Below are 16,526 nucleotides of genomic sequence, written 5' to 3'. Positions count from 1 at the left end.
TAGAATTGTTGATGAAACTGAACGAGGATGTAATTGTAAGCATTTTTGTTAAGTAGAAGTATTTTGATAAGTGTCTTGAAGTCTTTCAAAAGTGTATGAATACATATTAAAACACTACATGTATATACATTTTAACTGAGTCGTTAAGTCATCGTTAGTCGTTACATGTAAATGTTGTTTTGAAACCTTTAGGTTAACGATCTTGTTGAATGTTGTTAACCCATTGTTTATTATAACAAATGAGATGTTAAATTATTATATTATCATGATATTATGATATATAATATATCTTAGTATGATGTATATACAGTTAAATGTCGTTACAACGATAATCGTTACATATATGTCTCGTTTCGAAATCATTAAGTTAGTAGCCTTATTTTTACATATGTATTTCATTGTTAATACACTTAATAATATATTTACTTATCATTTAACATAATTAACCAAGTGTATCAATATCTTAATATGATTCATATGTACCTAGTAAGACGTTGTTATAACGATAATCGTTATATATATCGTTTTCGAGTTTCTTAAATTAATAGTCTCATTTTTATGTATATAACTCATTGTTAAAATACCTAATGAGATACATACTTATAATAAAAACATGTTAACTATATATATAACCATATATATGTCATCGTATAGTTTTTATAAGTTTTAACGTTCGTGAATCACCGGTCAACTTGGGTGGTCAATTGTCTATATGAAACATATTTCAATTAATCAAGTCTTAAAAAGTTTGATTGCTTAACATGTTGGAAACATTTAATCATGTAAATATCAATCTTAATTAATTTATATAAACATGGAAAAGTTCGGGTCACTACATCAGTAACATTCAGTTTAGAACCAACAATATTATCCTTGACACCATAATTAGATTGCACACAATTAGCAGAAGCTATATCCTTACAGTTTTTAACTTCACCAAATTCCCATAAGCACCTATAACATTAATAGGTTTACCTTTATCAATTGTACTCCTAACAGCAGACCGAGTACACATACATTGTTGTTATGGGGTTCGAACAACGGAAGGTGGATGTTCTTCATATGCATTTTGAACAGGGGTGCGAAATTTTTCAGAATTCAAATCAGGTGGTTCGGGGGGAATCTTAGGAGTTTCAAGAGGATTGGAAGAAGTATTAATTGTAGGATTGAAGGAAAAAAAGAGTTTAAAATCAATTAATAGTTACGAACAAAAATTCATACGAATGACGACGATAAAAAATCTCATATGCGACTCCCAAACGTTGAAAAATCAAAGCTCAAAAGTACGATTAAAGTAAGTAGGAGATGGAAACAAGCAAGATTCAATCAATGGAATTAGTGGGTTACAGTGTAAAAATTTGGTGAAATCAAACGAACATCGTAAGTCGATACAATCACCATATTCGTACGGGGTTAATACCCTTATATCAAACTGTTTTTTTTCAACTGTATGATTTTATCAATTGTTATTGGTGATTTTTTAGGTTTTGAATATTGAAGAGGGTTTGATTTAGTTTATGGGTTGATTTTGAAAAAAAAAAATTAAAAAAAAAATATATTAGATTTTTGATTATGATTTTTGCTGAAAATGGTGATGATTGCAGGTTGGTTTGAATAAAGAGGTGGGTTGAAGGAAGGAGATTTGTAAGGGAGATAACTAATTGTCGTTATGTCGAAGGACTAATTGTGTCAAAAAAATATAATGATAGTAATATGATACCTGATGTATAAGTCATGACTTGCATATAATAGTGCATATTTAAAAGTTGAGCGCATACAATAGGTGTTCTGAAAGTTAGATACATACAATAGTAATTTGGTGAAAGTTAAATGCATTTTTAAATATTTTTTTTTAATAATAATATCAAGACTTGTCTAAATAGAGTCAAAATAAGTCAGATTGACTAATAATGATAGTCAAATACGGTCAGAAAGTCACCATGACTAATTTTGAACATAAAGTCAATCGGACTTCTTATTTCTTAACGATAAGTGATAATGCAAAGGAGGTGTTTACGTTACTTGTGCTGATTTTTTTGTGTACAATCTTGAAACAGTAGTATTTTGTGTTCATAAGCAGGGGATTTGATAATGGAGGAAAAACTATCATCGATAGCTAAAACCCTAAAACATTCACCAATACAACAATTATCTTATCTCGCTCAACGTAACAACGCCGTTAACCTCGCGGAAGGCTTCCCTGATTTTCCGGCACCTCACCCTATCAAGACAGCTGCCGTCTCTGCCATCACTTCCGATTTTAACCAATACAGGTCTCACTACATTTGAAACCCTAATTTCTACTAGTATTTTAGTACTATTCTATAAGAAGAAATGAGCATTAAAGAAATGAAACAAGCATCATAAATAAACTGTTTAAAAATTGACCTCGCTTGGACTTCCCTAATTTTATTAGTACCACAATCGATGCTCAAACCACTTATAATATGAATTATTCAAACCAGCCTCTGTTTCACATTTTGGCTGATTAAATTAAACATCTCTCTCAAAAAATGTGAGTATGTCTGGGCAAATTTATAATCATCTCCATGGTCACTAATGAGTAAGGAGTTGAGACATATGTTTTGTCAAAGTATTGTTATTATTTTAATACTCCGTAGTAGTTAATAATTGAGAATTAATAATGACCATTAGTAGCTTTTACCACACACTCTTTTAAGTCTTCATAGAATAGAATAGTTTATGACATTTTTTATAACCTCTTTTTAATTCCTCTTAAAACATCATTTTGTAACTTTTGTAATCAATTATATTTTATGAATCCATGATTCCTGGGTGAATTAATTTCTCATTGGTGTTGGTACATTTGGGAATGAATTATACTTTTGGAATCAATGTTGTAATCCGCAAATGAATAAAAAAAACAGAGGAGGTTTTAACTTTTGAGGTTGCCAGAGAGATGTAATCCGTTTCCAGCCATTTCCCTTGCTACCCCAAAGATTTCTACTTAGGTGTTGTTTGTAATCTAGTTTGCAGATTTTATTTTGTGTTATGTATGTGCGCGCCTGCATGCGTTTTTACTGCAGACCGTTTGCTTTTCTGAAGACATAAAATAAAATAATGTCTTATTCTGTCTGCAAATTCGCAGACATAAAACAAACAGTCTTCACTTTTCAACATGGTCCGCAGATGTTCAGAGAAAAATATTTTAGAAAACAAACATCACCTTATTGAGGTTCGAACCTGTGTCCTCTTGTGAGGAAACAGGATGACTTACCACTAGGACACCTTGGTGATGGTTCACAAATGTCTTGCAAAAATTCAGAACATGAACTAACATTGTTGTGCAAATTGTAACTTAAGGCATGTGCAAGGAATATGCGATCTGGTTGCGGACAAGATGAAGGAAATGCATGACTTAGATGTTGATCCTTTGACCGATATTGCCATTTGTTGTGGCCAGACTGAGGCATTTGCTGCCACAATGTTTGCAAGCATGTATCTCTCTCTTGTTATTAGCACCTTTTCTTACACACTATCACTTAAAACACAAGCAAATGTTAACGTTGTATGGATGTTTGTGCAGTACTTGACCCGGGCGATGAAGTAATATTATTTGATCCTTCTTTTGAAACATATGAAACATGTATTTTATTGGCTAGAGGAGTCCCTGTAAGTGTTTATCACTCATATGATCTCGTTAATTAACTTTTATAGTTTTTAATTAATGGGTTATTTTTGTATGAGGAAAATGCAGGTGTATGTATCCCTTGACCCACCTTACTGGAACCTAGATAAAGTCAAACTTTTAGATGCTTTTACTTCCAAGACGAAAGCTTTAGTACTAAATAGGTATATGTTACATGACATAAATTGTAATCTAATTATAAGCGATAGGTTTTTTTTTTTTAAATTTGCTTTTGTTGCTCAGTCCGCATAACCCAACTGGAAAAGTTTTTGATATGGATGAGCTTGGTATTATAGCTGAATGTTGCAGATCAAAGGACTGCATAGTAGTTACTGATGAAGTAACTTTTCTAAAAGTTTTGTTATTATCTCCTTTTGTTCATGTTTTCCTTATCTTTTTCTTGCTGATTTTTATCTTTTCAAAAATGTTACTGCAGGTTTATGAACATATAATATACGAGAATGAACCACATATAAGCATTGCCTCGCTACCAGGAATGAAAGATAGGACGGTCATAACGTCTTCCTTATCCAAGACTTATAGTGTAACAGGTACATGGAGTCTCTATCGTTTCTCCGTAGTTCAAAATGTGTTTTCACCTGCTGTTTGGCTGATTTAAATTTTGATTACATCAAATTTGGAAGTTAGCACTAGTCTAATTGCTTAATCATTCAGACACACTTTTGAGAATGGGTCAATTTCGCTTCTCGTTCATCCGAAACGGGTCATATTAATAAAATTAGCTGACAGGAAACAGCTTATATGGGTCAAATCTCAAATGGGTTGAAAGTCGCTTAAAGTGTATATATATCTAGTATCTTTTAATGCATACAAACGGGCACTCGTTTATATACATTAAAAGATATTTAGATATGTATTCTTTAATCATACAATTATTTGTTTTTTTATGATGCTGCATGGCAACCACAAGTAAATCATGTAATTATTTATTTATAAACATGGAGATAAACATGGAACCCACACTAAAATGACCCTTTTAAGTTTTAACCCGAATTCACTTTAATCTGTTACCCGACCCACCCATCTTGCCACCTTTACTAATCACTTGTATCTTGTGTATCAGGTTGGAGAGTTGGGTGGGCAATCGGTCCATCTTGTATAACATTTGCTATCAAAAACATTCACACTAAACTTACAGATTCTGCTCCTGCCCCGTTTCAAGAAGCTGCCTTAACCGCATTAAAGAGTCCCCCAGAATACTACAAATCTTTGAAAAGTGTAAGAATCATACAAAGACAATAAATATAATCATTTTGTGGGCCCTATTTTTATTCTGAAATAAGAAACAAACGAGGTAGGAAGCCGCGCGTTGCGGCAGGGGTAATCTTTTTAAAATTAAAAAATATAAAGGAAAAAAAAATAAACAAAAGAATTAGTGGGTGATGACGTCATCAACCCGTTACTGCTCATTAGCTTTGTGTTTTAATGTATGTACTAGTACTAATATGTTTTCTGACAATCGGTTTCTTGGCACTTAGGATTACGAGTCAAAACGAGATTACATATTGATGTCGCTTTGCGAGATGGGTTTCCAGATTGAGTTTAAACCATTGGGTTCGTTTTTCATATTTGCAACGCTTCCTGAAACATGCAAACTTACGGATGTAAGTTTTTCTTTTGAATCCATCTTTTATGTAATTGTAAGGTGCGGTTGGTATATTAATGGTGCTAGATGTTTTACAGGTTAAGTTTGTGGAGGAATTAATTAAACAAGCTGGAGTTGTTGTTGTTCCTGGATGTGGCTTTTTTCATACAAGTCCTGATTGTTCAGAGAAAGTAGGAGGCTACCGTAATCGGTACATAAGAATCGCTTTCTGCAAGAGTGATGCAACTTTGACTTCTGCTGTTCACAAAATGCAACAGCTTGTTGATGCATCTGGGCGCCTCAAGTTTCTTTAAATTTGCAAGAGTTATAACTCTATGGAAAACGTGATAGCTCGATTAAACAGAGAGTAATTTTTGTTTTCCTAATGTTTTTAGTTGTAGTATGTTGGTTTGAACAACCATCCCACTGTATGCTTTTACTTGAAAAAAAGGAAAAGAGAAATGTAAGTTGATTAATAACAAGAATGTAGTCGGCTGTTTGCAATGCAACTACATTTATAATCATAACACACAATTGTTGTATAATTATTGTCGCAGAGTTGATTAAGAACCTAACCGGATGACGAAGCTGTAACTGAGATCAATGCTAATCGTAAACCTGTTAAATGCCCCGGAGAAGCCCTTCACCCAAATAAGATGAGAAAACAGATGGCTGCTTGATAGTTTTTATCAAGGGCATGCGGTCTCCTCAAAAACAGTGTGATTAGCAACATGAAATTCAAGGGGCCTTGGTAACAAAAGTAGAGGCCGAATGATGGGTAACACGGTGTCTTATATTTATGTTCAATTCGTCGATATACTAGAGTCTAAATTATCGGAGGTGTCAATAAAAATTCTTAACGAAATTGGAATGGCCCATTATGCGTATAGGTGACTTTAGTTCTAAGGTTGTCATGACGAGAGGTTGATGTAAGTAATGAAATGACCAATATTACGCATTTTAATTTTTTAACGGTTGTATTAAGGTCACTGACGGGGCCATTAGCCACCCACCCGATCATATTCAGGAAGTCATATGTCATGCTCATTTCCTACACCCATTAGGGGAAACTCTAAGAAATCTCGAAGGATTCAATAACCAACTCTTAAAAACAAATTGCATTATGAAATTTTAAGTGAGAATCGAGTTCGAGAACTCTCGAACACTAAAAAGAGGTAACCACTCAACTAATATTACCCATTTCAATTCAACCATAGATTTTGATTTGAGACGCTTAGCATTTAACTGGTTTTAGAGTACTCATTGTATTTTGTCTGTCATCAACTGTGGAGAATTATTCTACAAATTTGCTTCTTTGTAATTTTCAGGCTCACTCTTTGGATTGTAAAGTTCCCGCAATTCTTTATATATTCCTTTTTTTTGGGGGGGAAAAATATCAGTGCTTCAAGGCCTGACTGCATATAAACCCTATATTTTGGCTTTGGTTCTATTGTAAGCCCACTTTGTTGAACAAACTACTACGTAACAGTATAACAAACACCCTTCTTCGGTCCTGATTTTATCATTAGGTATTCAGACTTCCTCTATTCAATTTCTTGATTCCTTTCACAATTGCAGGCAACACTCTAAAACTTTCAAACTTTTATATTTTGATTTTGGTTGAAGTTTAGGTGTTTCACTATCTAGGGTTTTTACCTTCTTTTGTATGTAAAACCCTTGTTAGCTTCTGATATTTGATTCCTCTGATTCTATTATGCCATACAACCATCCCTTAGCCTCCTATAAACCCTAAAAACCTTGCTTCCTAACCATACCGAGAAAGAGTTAGCAGAGTCGTCTGTTTTCACCATATTATCCGCCCCTGTATTTATATTTCTTACCATTCCCAATTACAAAGTAAATTAATATCCATTTTGAACAATAATGCTTAATATTCCGTACTTAATTCATCAAAACCCTAGCCTTTAGCGGCATGCACCTGGGTGCTGCTATCACTACTTCAATTAGGAAACAACAATTGGTTTCAAAAGTTCGATGCTTTTCTGTCATCAGCCCAAAAACATCATCTGAAAATGAATCTCCTATTCATCATGACCTATTCAAATCAGGTCAGAAGTTGGGTTCATTTAAAGTGGGTGATTCAACCTTCTACTCTCTCATTGAAAACTTTGCGAAAACCTGCGATTTATCATCTTTGGAGGAGGTTTTTAATCAAATGAAGCATGAAAAAAGAGTGTTTATAGAGAAGAACTTTATATTAGTGTTTAAAGCTTATGGGAAAGCAAGGAATTCGAGTAAAGCGTTAGACTTGTTTGATAAAATGTGGGTTGAGTACCAATGCAGACCAACTGTTCGATCATTTAACACTGTGATTAATGCAGTTATACAAGAGGGTAATTTTGATAAGGCTCTTGAGTTTTATGTTTCTGTTGTTGTTCAGAGTAAACAGGTTTCACCGAATGTGTTGACGTATAATTTGATTCTTAAAGTGTTGTGTAAATTAGGGCTGATAGATAGGGCTATTGACTCGTTTAGGGAGATGCCTTTTAAAAAATGCACACCGGACGTTTTTACTTATTGTACATTAATGGATGGATTGTGTAAGGAAGATAGAATCGATGAGGCCGTTTGTTTATTAGATGAGATGCAAGTTGAGGGATGTTTCCCGAGCGCTGTAACGTTTAACGTTTTAATTAATGGATTATGCAAGAAAGGCGATTTAGCTCGAGCATCAAAGGTTGTGGATAATATGCTTTTAAAAGGGTGCGTCCCAAATGAAGTGACTTACAATACTCTTATACACGGTCTTTGTCTAAAGGGAAAATTAGACAAGGCGGTTAGCCTTTTGGATAAAATGGTTTGTGATAAACGCGTTCCTAACGATGTTACATATAGTACTATTATCAACGGGTTAGTGAAGCTGGGACGAACAGGGGACGGTGCATCCGTATTGGTTTCTATGGAGGAACGAGGATATAAAGTGAATCCGTATGTGTATTCGACACTTATAAGCGGATTTTTTAAAGAGAAAATGCCCGATGAAGCGTTAAATATGTGGAAGGAGATGATAAGTAAAGGGTGCAAACCGAACATTATACTTTATGGTGCTCTTATAGACGGTTTATGTCGAGAAATGAAGCCGGATGAAGCTTTGGATGTTCTAATTGAGATGGAAAAAACGGGTTGTAAACCAAATGCTTTCGTATATAGTTCTTTAATGAAGGGCTATTTCGATACGAGTAATGTTGATAAAGCTCTTGATGTTTGGGAACAGGCTAAAGCTAATGACTTTGTGCAAAATGAAGTTTGTTATAGTGTGCTCATTAATGGGTTATGCAATAACGGGAAGTTAACGGAAGCTTTAACGGTTTGGGATAATATTTTGTCAAAAGGTTATAAGCCTGATGTTATTGCTTACAGTTCGTTGATTCATGGTCTATGCAATAACGGGTCTGTTGAAGAGGGTTTAAAACTTTTTAACCAGATGTTATGTTTAGGGTCTGGTTTTGAACCTGATATAGTAACTTACAACATACTTTTTAATGGTTTGTGCAAGAACGGTTGCATTTCGAATGCTATTGATTTGTTGAACTGTATGCTCGATCGAGGGTGTGACCCGGATTTAGTTACTTGTAACATTTTTTTAAAAACGTTAAAAGAACAAGTGAATTGTTTGGAAGATGGGAGTGAATTTCTTGAGGAACTTGTGGTTCGGCTTTACAAAAGAAAGAGAATTGCAGGAGCTTGTAAGATTATTGAAGTGATGCTTCAAAAGTATGTCGTGCCGAAAACATCTACTTGGGAAATTGTTATTCGAGAAGTTTGTAAACCTAAGAAGATTCGAGCTGCTATTGATAGATGCTGGAATAATCTGTATGTTCAATGACAGGGGTAACTTGTGTTTCCTTTTAATTACTTTTACTTTTATGTTATATATATATAAATCATTGAATCTACTATCTACTATTCATGTTATACAATAGGCAAAAAGCTCTTTTTTTTTGCAGTTACCCTTATCTATCTCGAAAATCTTGCACCAATTGCACTCATTTTAATTTGTCGATATGATTTTTAATTGGTCACATTTTATTTGCTTTGTTTGGGTTTTACTTTAATTGTTTGAAATGCTATTTAAGCGTTTAATATAGTTTTATTTATACATGCATATTTAGTGTGTAATGGAACACTGAAATTGAAAGGATTTTGCTGTAGTTTGAAGTAACACATGCTTTATATGCTTAATTGTGAATTTTGGCACTTGACCTATATTTTATCTTATTCTAATGATCAAGTTGTCGATAAAGGTTGGTATTATGAAAAATAGACCTAGTTACCTCCTTTTCATTTGTGCTTGCAAATAGTAGTCATTTATGTACATCTTACACCGGGCAACATTTTAACACGCCAGACTTGGTATATGTATGTGTTTCTGAATCTAGAATCTTTTCTGATGAGTAGGTATATCTTTTATACTCGTATGCATTTGATGATTATGTGAAAAAGAATGATCAGAGTTGGATGATCAAACATGGTACAAGATATAGCTTTTTGGATGTGCTTGTGTATATGCTAATTTACGTTGTTATGTTCACCTTTGATGATGTTGAGTGTTTACAGAGTTTGGTTTTTAGTAATAATAGATAAAAGGGTGTATCTAACTCTTAATTGCCAACTTTTGTTGCGGCATGTGTGATTATTTGGCTTTTAAGTAAGAAAATAATCAAACCATGACATTCATTCTCTTTTAGCATGTAATATCTCTTTCTTGCATTTTCTTTTTCCTTTCAAAATGTTTTTCTGCAGGTTTATGATTATGAACATATGACATACAACACTGAGCCACATATTAGCAGAGGTGACAGTTTCAACCCACTTAGGAATTGGTCGACTGGGTTATTTGATTTTTAAAAGGATTAAATCAAGAAGCTTTAGGTAAAAGGAAACAGTTGAATTCAAATGGGTTGCAGTTGCTTGATTCATATATTTAATGCATATTACGCCTGCAACCTCCAAAAAACCAACCCATCTTGCCACCTTTACAAATTACTTGTCTCTTGTGTATATTATGATGGAGGCTTGGGTTGGGTTGGCTATTGGTCCGTCTTGTACTCACTTCGTCCCATATTAATTGTCTTCGGACAAAAAACACACAGTTTAAGAAAATGTCATAAAGTTACTGTTTACTTTTCAGTTTTACCCATACATTTTCTTTTTCTTTTAAATCATATTCACATACATTGAGGGCATAATAGAACTTAAGTTTCTTATTCTTTTCTATTAATGGAAGTGGACAGTAATTTAATATATCCTAAAATGGAATAATGGACAATTAATTAGGGACGGAGGGAGTATTACATTTGCTATAGAAAAGCATTTATATTATGTTGAAGTTACAGATTCTACTCTTGCAGCATTCCAGTAATCCAGTAAGATAGAACGTTACAGTAAGCTTCTTAACTGTTCAAATTAATCAATATTAAGATAGAACGCTACATATTCTAATATACACCCACTGTTGTAAAAAAACCCACTCACTCACCGATTAATTTCCGATTACTCATTTTTTTTTAAGAGCAGTCCGTTCCTTTTTTCCAAAATCCGTTTATTAATCGGTTAACGTCGATTGATGGGTCAAAATCGAATTTAGTAATCAAAGTCGGTTAAAGTCAAAATTGGTCAATATTTTAACTTGAATTTAAACTAGAATTTTAGAGTTTTTGAATAAAATGAACAATTATAGTCAATTATATTAAAGTTTATGTTTATGCTTATGATGTTCTTCTATATTTGCACATATAATTTCCGAAATTTAATATTTAAATGTATAAAGTACAATCCGATTAATCCTCGATTAATCCTTTCAAAGTGCTGACCGATTATTCTCTTTTTTTTAACATAAATAATAAATAATATAATATATATATATATATATATCCTAAAACACAAATTCAAGTACTTATTATTAATTAAAATAAATTACATTTATCAAAAAAAATAAACACTACTAAAATCAAACATATTTTCAATAGATAAATGTAGATAAGACCGTGCTGAAGTGAATAATGCATTTCCCCATTATGTAGTTCTCTGGTCATACGTTGATGAGTTGGAGCCTTCTCCGACCAAGAATATCTCGGAAACTTAGTCAAGTTTGTGTCTCTTTCTCAAAGGGACATATATTGCGGTCATTATTATGTTGTATAAAATCACACAAATTCACATGATTCTTAAGTCTCTTATCGACGCTATATGGTTTTGATGGATTTTTAATGATTGCCTAAAGACCTTAATACACTCGAGATGCTCGTTCCATGTCCTTTCTTGTAGTGTCTTGAAATTTTCTCTTATTTATATATTCCCCCCCCCCCCCCCCCCCGAATTGGACATAAAGATGACTAAACATTTGTCGTCCATTCCAGATATAATCCGTCTGCGACATAATATCCTTTTGGGTATTCAATTCCGTTAACAATATACTTTACCTCGAGCTTTACCTTGAGGCAAATCCCACATCGCCCACAGACATGAGTGATCATGGGATTATAAGGTAATACCCACGCTTAAATGACACAACGCGTTTTGGGATCACAGGCTGAGTAGAAGTGCGAGTACGTTGTGGTTAAGCGTGCTCGGGCGAGAGCACTACCAGGATGGGTGACCTCCTGGGAAAGTGCTTCTCGTGTGTGGTCGTCAAGAAAAAGCCGTGCGCCTGCGGGCAAAGTGGACAATATTGTGGTCATGTTAAGCTGGGGTGTTACAGCAGTAATTCATTAAACAAATCCGATTGATTAAGAATGTTGATATCGTTGTTTGAACTTGTCAAATTAACATAATTCACATACTGTTGCATGTTTCTTCCCCTTTGTTCCCTTTGTTGCCCCCACACACAAACACATGACGTACGTGTTGCTAAGAATTGAGGATAAAGACAAGACACCCCGAATGAGCTCATGTCTATGGCTCCGTCTTGGAGACGAGCTTGAAGACGGGGGGCTAAAGGTGCATAAGCATCAATCTTATAATAAAATTGAGTCAGAGCATAAACACAACCAATCCTTGTTTTAAAAACACTTGACAATCACTCAACCGAGTAACATCGAAGTCCAACGTTATACTATTTCTCTGCATTCAATACTACAAAACATCAAAAAAAAAAAAAAAAAAAAAAAAAAAAAAAAAAAAAAAAAAAAAAAGTTAATAATCAAAATACTCATTTTTTCAACGAATTAAAACGGTTCGCCCTAAAATTATTTTTATCAAAATGCCCGCGCAAGATGCTCTTGCGACTTGGGGTTGCGAGCTTGTAATCGCCGGGTCGCAAGGAGGTCTTGCGACAGGGCACGATCGAAAATTTTCAAATAGCGATAACATTTAATCCGTGGCTCGTATTTAAGCACCGTTTTTTTAATGTGTAATTTCTAGAGATCTATATATTTTTTTTTATTAAAACCATAGTCCCAATGAAGTTAAGATGTGGTCCAGCGGTTGGTGGTCTGCCTCCTTTAGGGGAGGTCAGGACCACAGTTGGCTACATATTAACCCACAATTTCATCTCTGCCATAAGATTCCAGCCATAGCACCTTTCCCACATCGTGTTAGGGGGGTGGGGGGGGGGGGGGGGCTGAAATGTCCCGTTCATATTGATTATAAACGTTCCATATTAATTGATTTCGTTGCGAGGTTTTGACCTCTATATGAGACGTTTTTCAAAGACTGCATTCGTTTTTAAAACAAACCATAACCTTTATTTTATCGACAAGGTTAAAAAGTCACCACCTAGATTATCCAGGAATGATAATCTAAAAATATCACACTTACACACTACCAATACATATTGGTTTACAATATTAATATGTTACAATAAAGTAAATCTCGAATGCAGTTTTAAACAATATTATACAAGCATGCTGACACCAAATCTTGTCCATATTTTAGCATGCAACATCGGAAGCTCTTAATAATCACCTGAAAATAAACATGCTTTAAACGTCTACAAAAATGTTGGTGAGTTATAGGTTTAACCTATATATTTATCAAATCGTAATAATAGACCACAAGATTTCATTTTTCAATAATATACAATCTGTATAAAAATCATTCATATGTTGAACACCTGGTAACCGACATTAACAAAATGCATATAGAATATCCCCAAAACAGAAATCCATCTGTACTAATAACTCGAAGTACTAAAGCATACCATTTTCCAGTATGGGGGGAGCTAGGACCCGTAGATCTACCTTTAGGATTCGCGTCAATTAGGGTGTATGTTCCCTAATTCTTAGGTTACCAAGCTAAAAGGGTGATATTCGGTATTCATAATCCAACATAGAATGTAATTTCAAGTACTTGTGTCTATTTTGTAAAACATTTACAAAGCTGCATGTATTCTCATCCCAAAAATATTAGATTTAAAAGTGGTACTATAACTCACTTTCACAGATTTTTACTTCGTCGGGAAGTAAGACTTGGCCACGGGTTGATTCACGAACCTATAACAAATATGTACATATATATCAAAGTATGATCAAAATATAATTACAACATTTTTTTATTACGTTTTAATGATTTGAGTGTTTTAAGTCAGCAGTCCTCGTTAGTAACCTACAACTAGTTGTCCACAGTTGGATATACAGAATTAAAGCAATATATTTTATCTTGAATCAATCCACGACCTCGTGTATACAAGCCTCAGGCTAGATCAAAACTCAAAGTATATATAATATTTTGGAATCAACCTCAACCCTGTATAGCTAACTCCAACATTACTGCATATAGAGTGTGTATGGTTGTTCCGATATATATATATAGATGGGTCGATATGATATGTCAAAACATTGTATTCGTGTCTATGGTATCCCAAGATTACATAATATATGTTAGAATACATGTATAATACAATATAAGTTAATTAAGTTATGATTTGTATAGATTTGTTACAAATTTCACGTAGCTACAACAAGCAAAATTATCCAATCTTGTTTTACCCATAACTTATTCGTTTTAAATCCGTTTTGAGTGATTCAAGTTGCTATGGTTTCATATTGAACTTAAGTTTATGAATCTAAACAGAAAAAGTATAAGTTTATAGTCGGAAATACAGGTTACAAGTCGTTTTTTACAGGTAGTCATTTCAGTCGAAAGAACGACGTCTAGATGACCATTTTGAAAAACATACTTCCACTTTGAGTTTAACAATGATTTTTGGATATAGTTTCATGTTCATAAGAAAAATCATTTTCCCAGAAGAACAACTTTTAAATCAAAGTTTATTATAGTTTTTAATTAACTAACCCAAACAGCCCGCGGTGTTACTACGACGGCGTATATCCGGTTTTACGGTGTTTTTCGTGTTTTCAGGTTTTAAATCATTAAGTTAGCATATCATATAGATATAGAACATGTGTTTAGTTGATTTTAAAAGTCAAGTTAGAAGGAATAACTTTGTTTGCGAACAAGTTTAGAATTAACTAAACTATGTTCTAGTGATTACATGTTCAAATCTTCGAATAAGATAGTTATACATATATGAATCGAATGATGTTATGAACATCATCACTACCTCAAGTTTAGTAGGTAAACCTACTAAAAATGATGAAAAAAATAACTTGAGCTTCAAAGGATCTTTGATGGCTTGGAAGTTCTTGAAATAGAATCATGACACAAAAACAAGTTCAAGTAAGATTATTACTCGAATTAAGATAGTTATAGTTATAGAAATTGAATCAAAGTTTGAATATGAATATTACCTTAATTTAGAAAGATAACCTACTGTAAATAACAAAGGTTTCTTGATCTTAGATGATTGCTTGGAATGGATTAGGAAACTTGGAAGTGTTCTTGATGTGTTCTTGAGTAATTGTTTTTATGATGATTATAGGTAATAACCAAAGCTTGTATTTGATGATTTTTTCTGGAAAAATAGTAACTTAGACGTTCATGGAAGAGTATGTGTGTTTTGAGAGAGAATTGGGAAGAAAATTGGAAGTGAAATGGAGTAGGTGGTGAGTGGTGAAGGTGAGTGGGGTTAAAAGGAGTTCTTGTTTTTGTTTCCTTTCTCATAAGTCATGCTAGTTGTCTAATTGTTGGTTCCACATGTTTGTTGACTATCTAGGGCTACTAAGAGCTGAATTATTATGTGTATATACCAATAGTATATACGTCTAGGAGCTGGGTATTGTACGAGTACGAATACGGTTGCATACGAGTAGAATTGTTGATGAAAATGAATGAGAATGCAATTGTAAGCATTTTTGTTAAGTAGAAGTACTTTGATATGTGTCTTGAAGTCTTTAAAAAGTGTACTAATACATCTAAATACACTACATGTATATACATTTTAACTGAGTCGTTAAGTCATCGTTAGTCGTTACATGTAAGTGTTATTTTGAAACCTTTAAGTTAACGATCTCATTTAATGTTGTTAACCCATTGTTTATTATATCTAATGAGATGTTAAATTATTACATTATCATGATATTATGATGTATGAATATATCTTAATATGATATATATACATTAAAATGTCTTTACAACGATAATCGTTACATATATGCCTCGTTTCAAAATTCTTAAGTTAGTAGTCTTGTTTTACATATGTAGTTCATTGTTAACATACTTAATGATATATATAATTATCATTTTATCATGTTAAATATAGTGTAACAATATCTTAATATGATACATATGTATTTAGTAAGACGTTGTAATAACGATAATCGTTATATATATCGTTTCGAGTTTCTTAACTTAGTAGTCTCATTTTTATGTATATAACTCATTGTTAATATACTTATGGAGATACTTACTTATCATAATCTCATGTTAACTATATGTATATCCATTTATATATATCTTCATGTCATTTTTACAAGTTTTAACGTTCGTGAATCGCCGGTCAACTTGGGTGGTCAATTGTCTACATGAAACTCATTTCAAATAATCAAGTCTTAACAAGTTTGATTGCTTAACATGTTGGAAACATTTAATCATGCAAATATAGTTTTCAATTAATATATAATCATGGAAAAGTTCGGGTCACTATAGTACCTACCCGTTAAATAAATTTCGTCCCGAAATTTTAAGCTGTTGAAGGTGTTGACGCATCTTCTGAAAATAGGTGAGGGTATTTCTGTAACATCAAGCCTTTTTCCGGTTACTTTCCGTTTAACTATTTTAAAGTCCATTATATATTTATAACATCTTTCGTTAATACGCGTTTTAAATTATCTCGATTAGGTAATTCACGCACCCGATTCAAACTTGAGGGACTAAACTTGCCAAAATTCCAAAATGGTGACTAGGTCAAAG

At 33.3% G+C, this 16,526-nt stretch overlaps 2 protein-coding genes across 3 annotated transcripts; both read left to right on the top strand.

Annotated features, from left to right (window-relative positions):
• The first annotated feature begins 2,006 nt into the window (after positions 1–2,006).
• LOC139875391 (uncharacterized) lies at positions 2,007–5,769 on the top strand. Its single transcript, XM_071862729.1, has 9 exons — positions 2,007–2,273; positions 3,325–3,455; positions 3,548–3,633; positions 3,719–3,813; positions 3,893–3,989; positions 4,086–4,200; positions 4,734–4,888; positions 5,149–5,274; positions 5,354–5,769. The coding sequence occupies exons 1-9, from the start codon at positions 2,092–2,094 to the stop codon at positions 5,567–5,569; spliced, it is 1,203 nt and encodes a 400-aa protein (XP_071718830.1). The 5' UTR covers positions 2,007–2,091; the 3' UTR covers positions 5,570–5,769.
• Positions 5,770–6,888: 1,119 nt separating this feature from the next.
• On the top strand, positions 6,889–10,431 carry LOC139875381 (pentatricopeptide repeat-containing protein At4g20090). 2 transcript variants are annotated; one of them, XM_071862719.1, is made up of 2 exons: positions 6,889–9,107; positions 10,020–10,431. In XM_071862719.1, exon 1 carries the CDS (start codon positions 7,189–7,191, stop codon positions 9,100–9,102), a length of 1,914 nt encoding a protein of 637 aa, XP_071718820.1. In that variant the 5' UTR covers positions 6,889–7,188; the 3' UTR covers positions 9,103–9,107; positions 10,020–10,431. The 2 variants fall into 2 exon arrangements, with proteins under 2 accessions (XP_071718820.1, XP_071718825.1); XM_071862724.1 differs by lacking the exon at positions 10,020–10,431 and adding an exon at positions 9,675–9,727.
• Positions 10,432–16,526: the final 6,095 nt, after the last annotated feature.

The sequence above is a fragment of the Rutidosis leptorrhynchoides genome, chromosome 1, assembly GCF_046630445.1.
Source record: "Rutidosis leptorrhynchoides isolate AG116_Rl617_1_P2 chromosome 1, CSIRO_AGI_Rlap_v1, whole genome shotgun sequence".
In the NCBI taxonomy this organism is placed as follows: domain Eukaryota; kingdom Viridiplantae; phylum Streptophyta; class Magnoliopsida; order Asterales; family Asteraceae; genus Rutidosis; species Rutidosis leptorrhynchoides.
The sequence above is the reverse complement of the archived record's forward strand: the minus strand, read 5'-3'. Positions and strand labels throughout refer to the sequence as shown.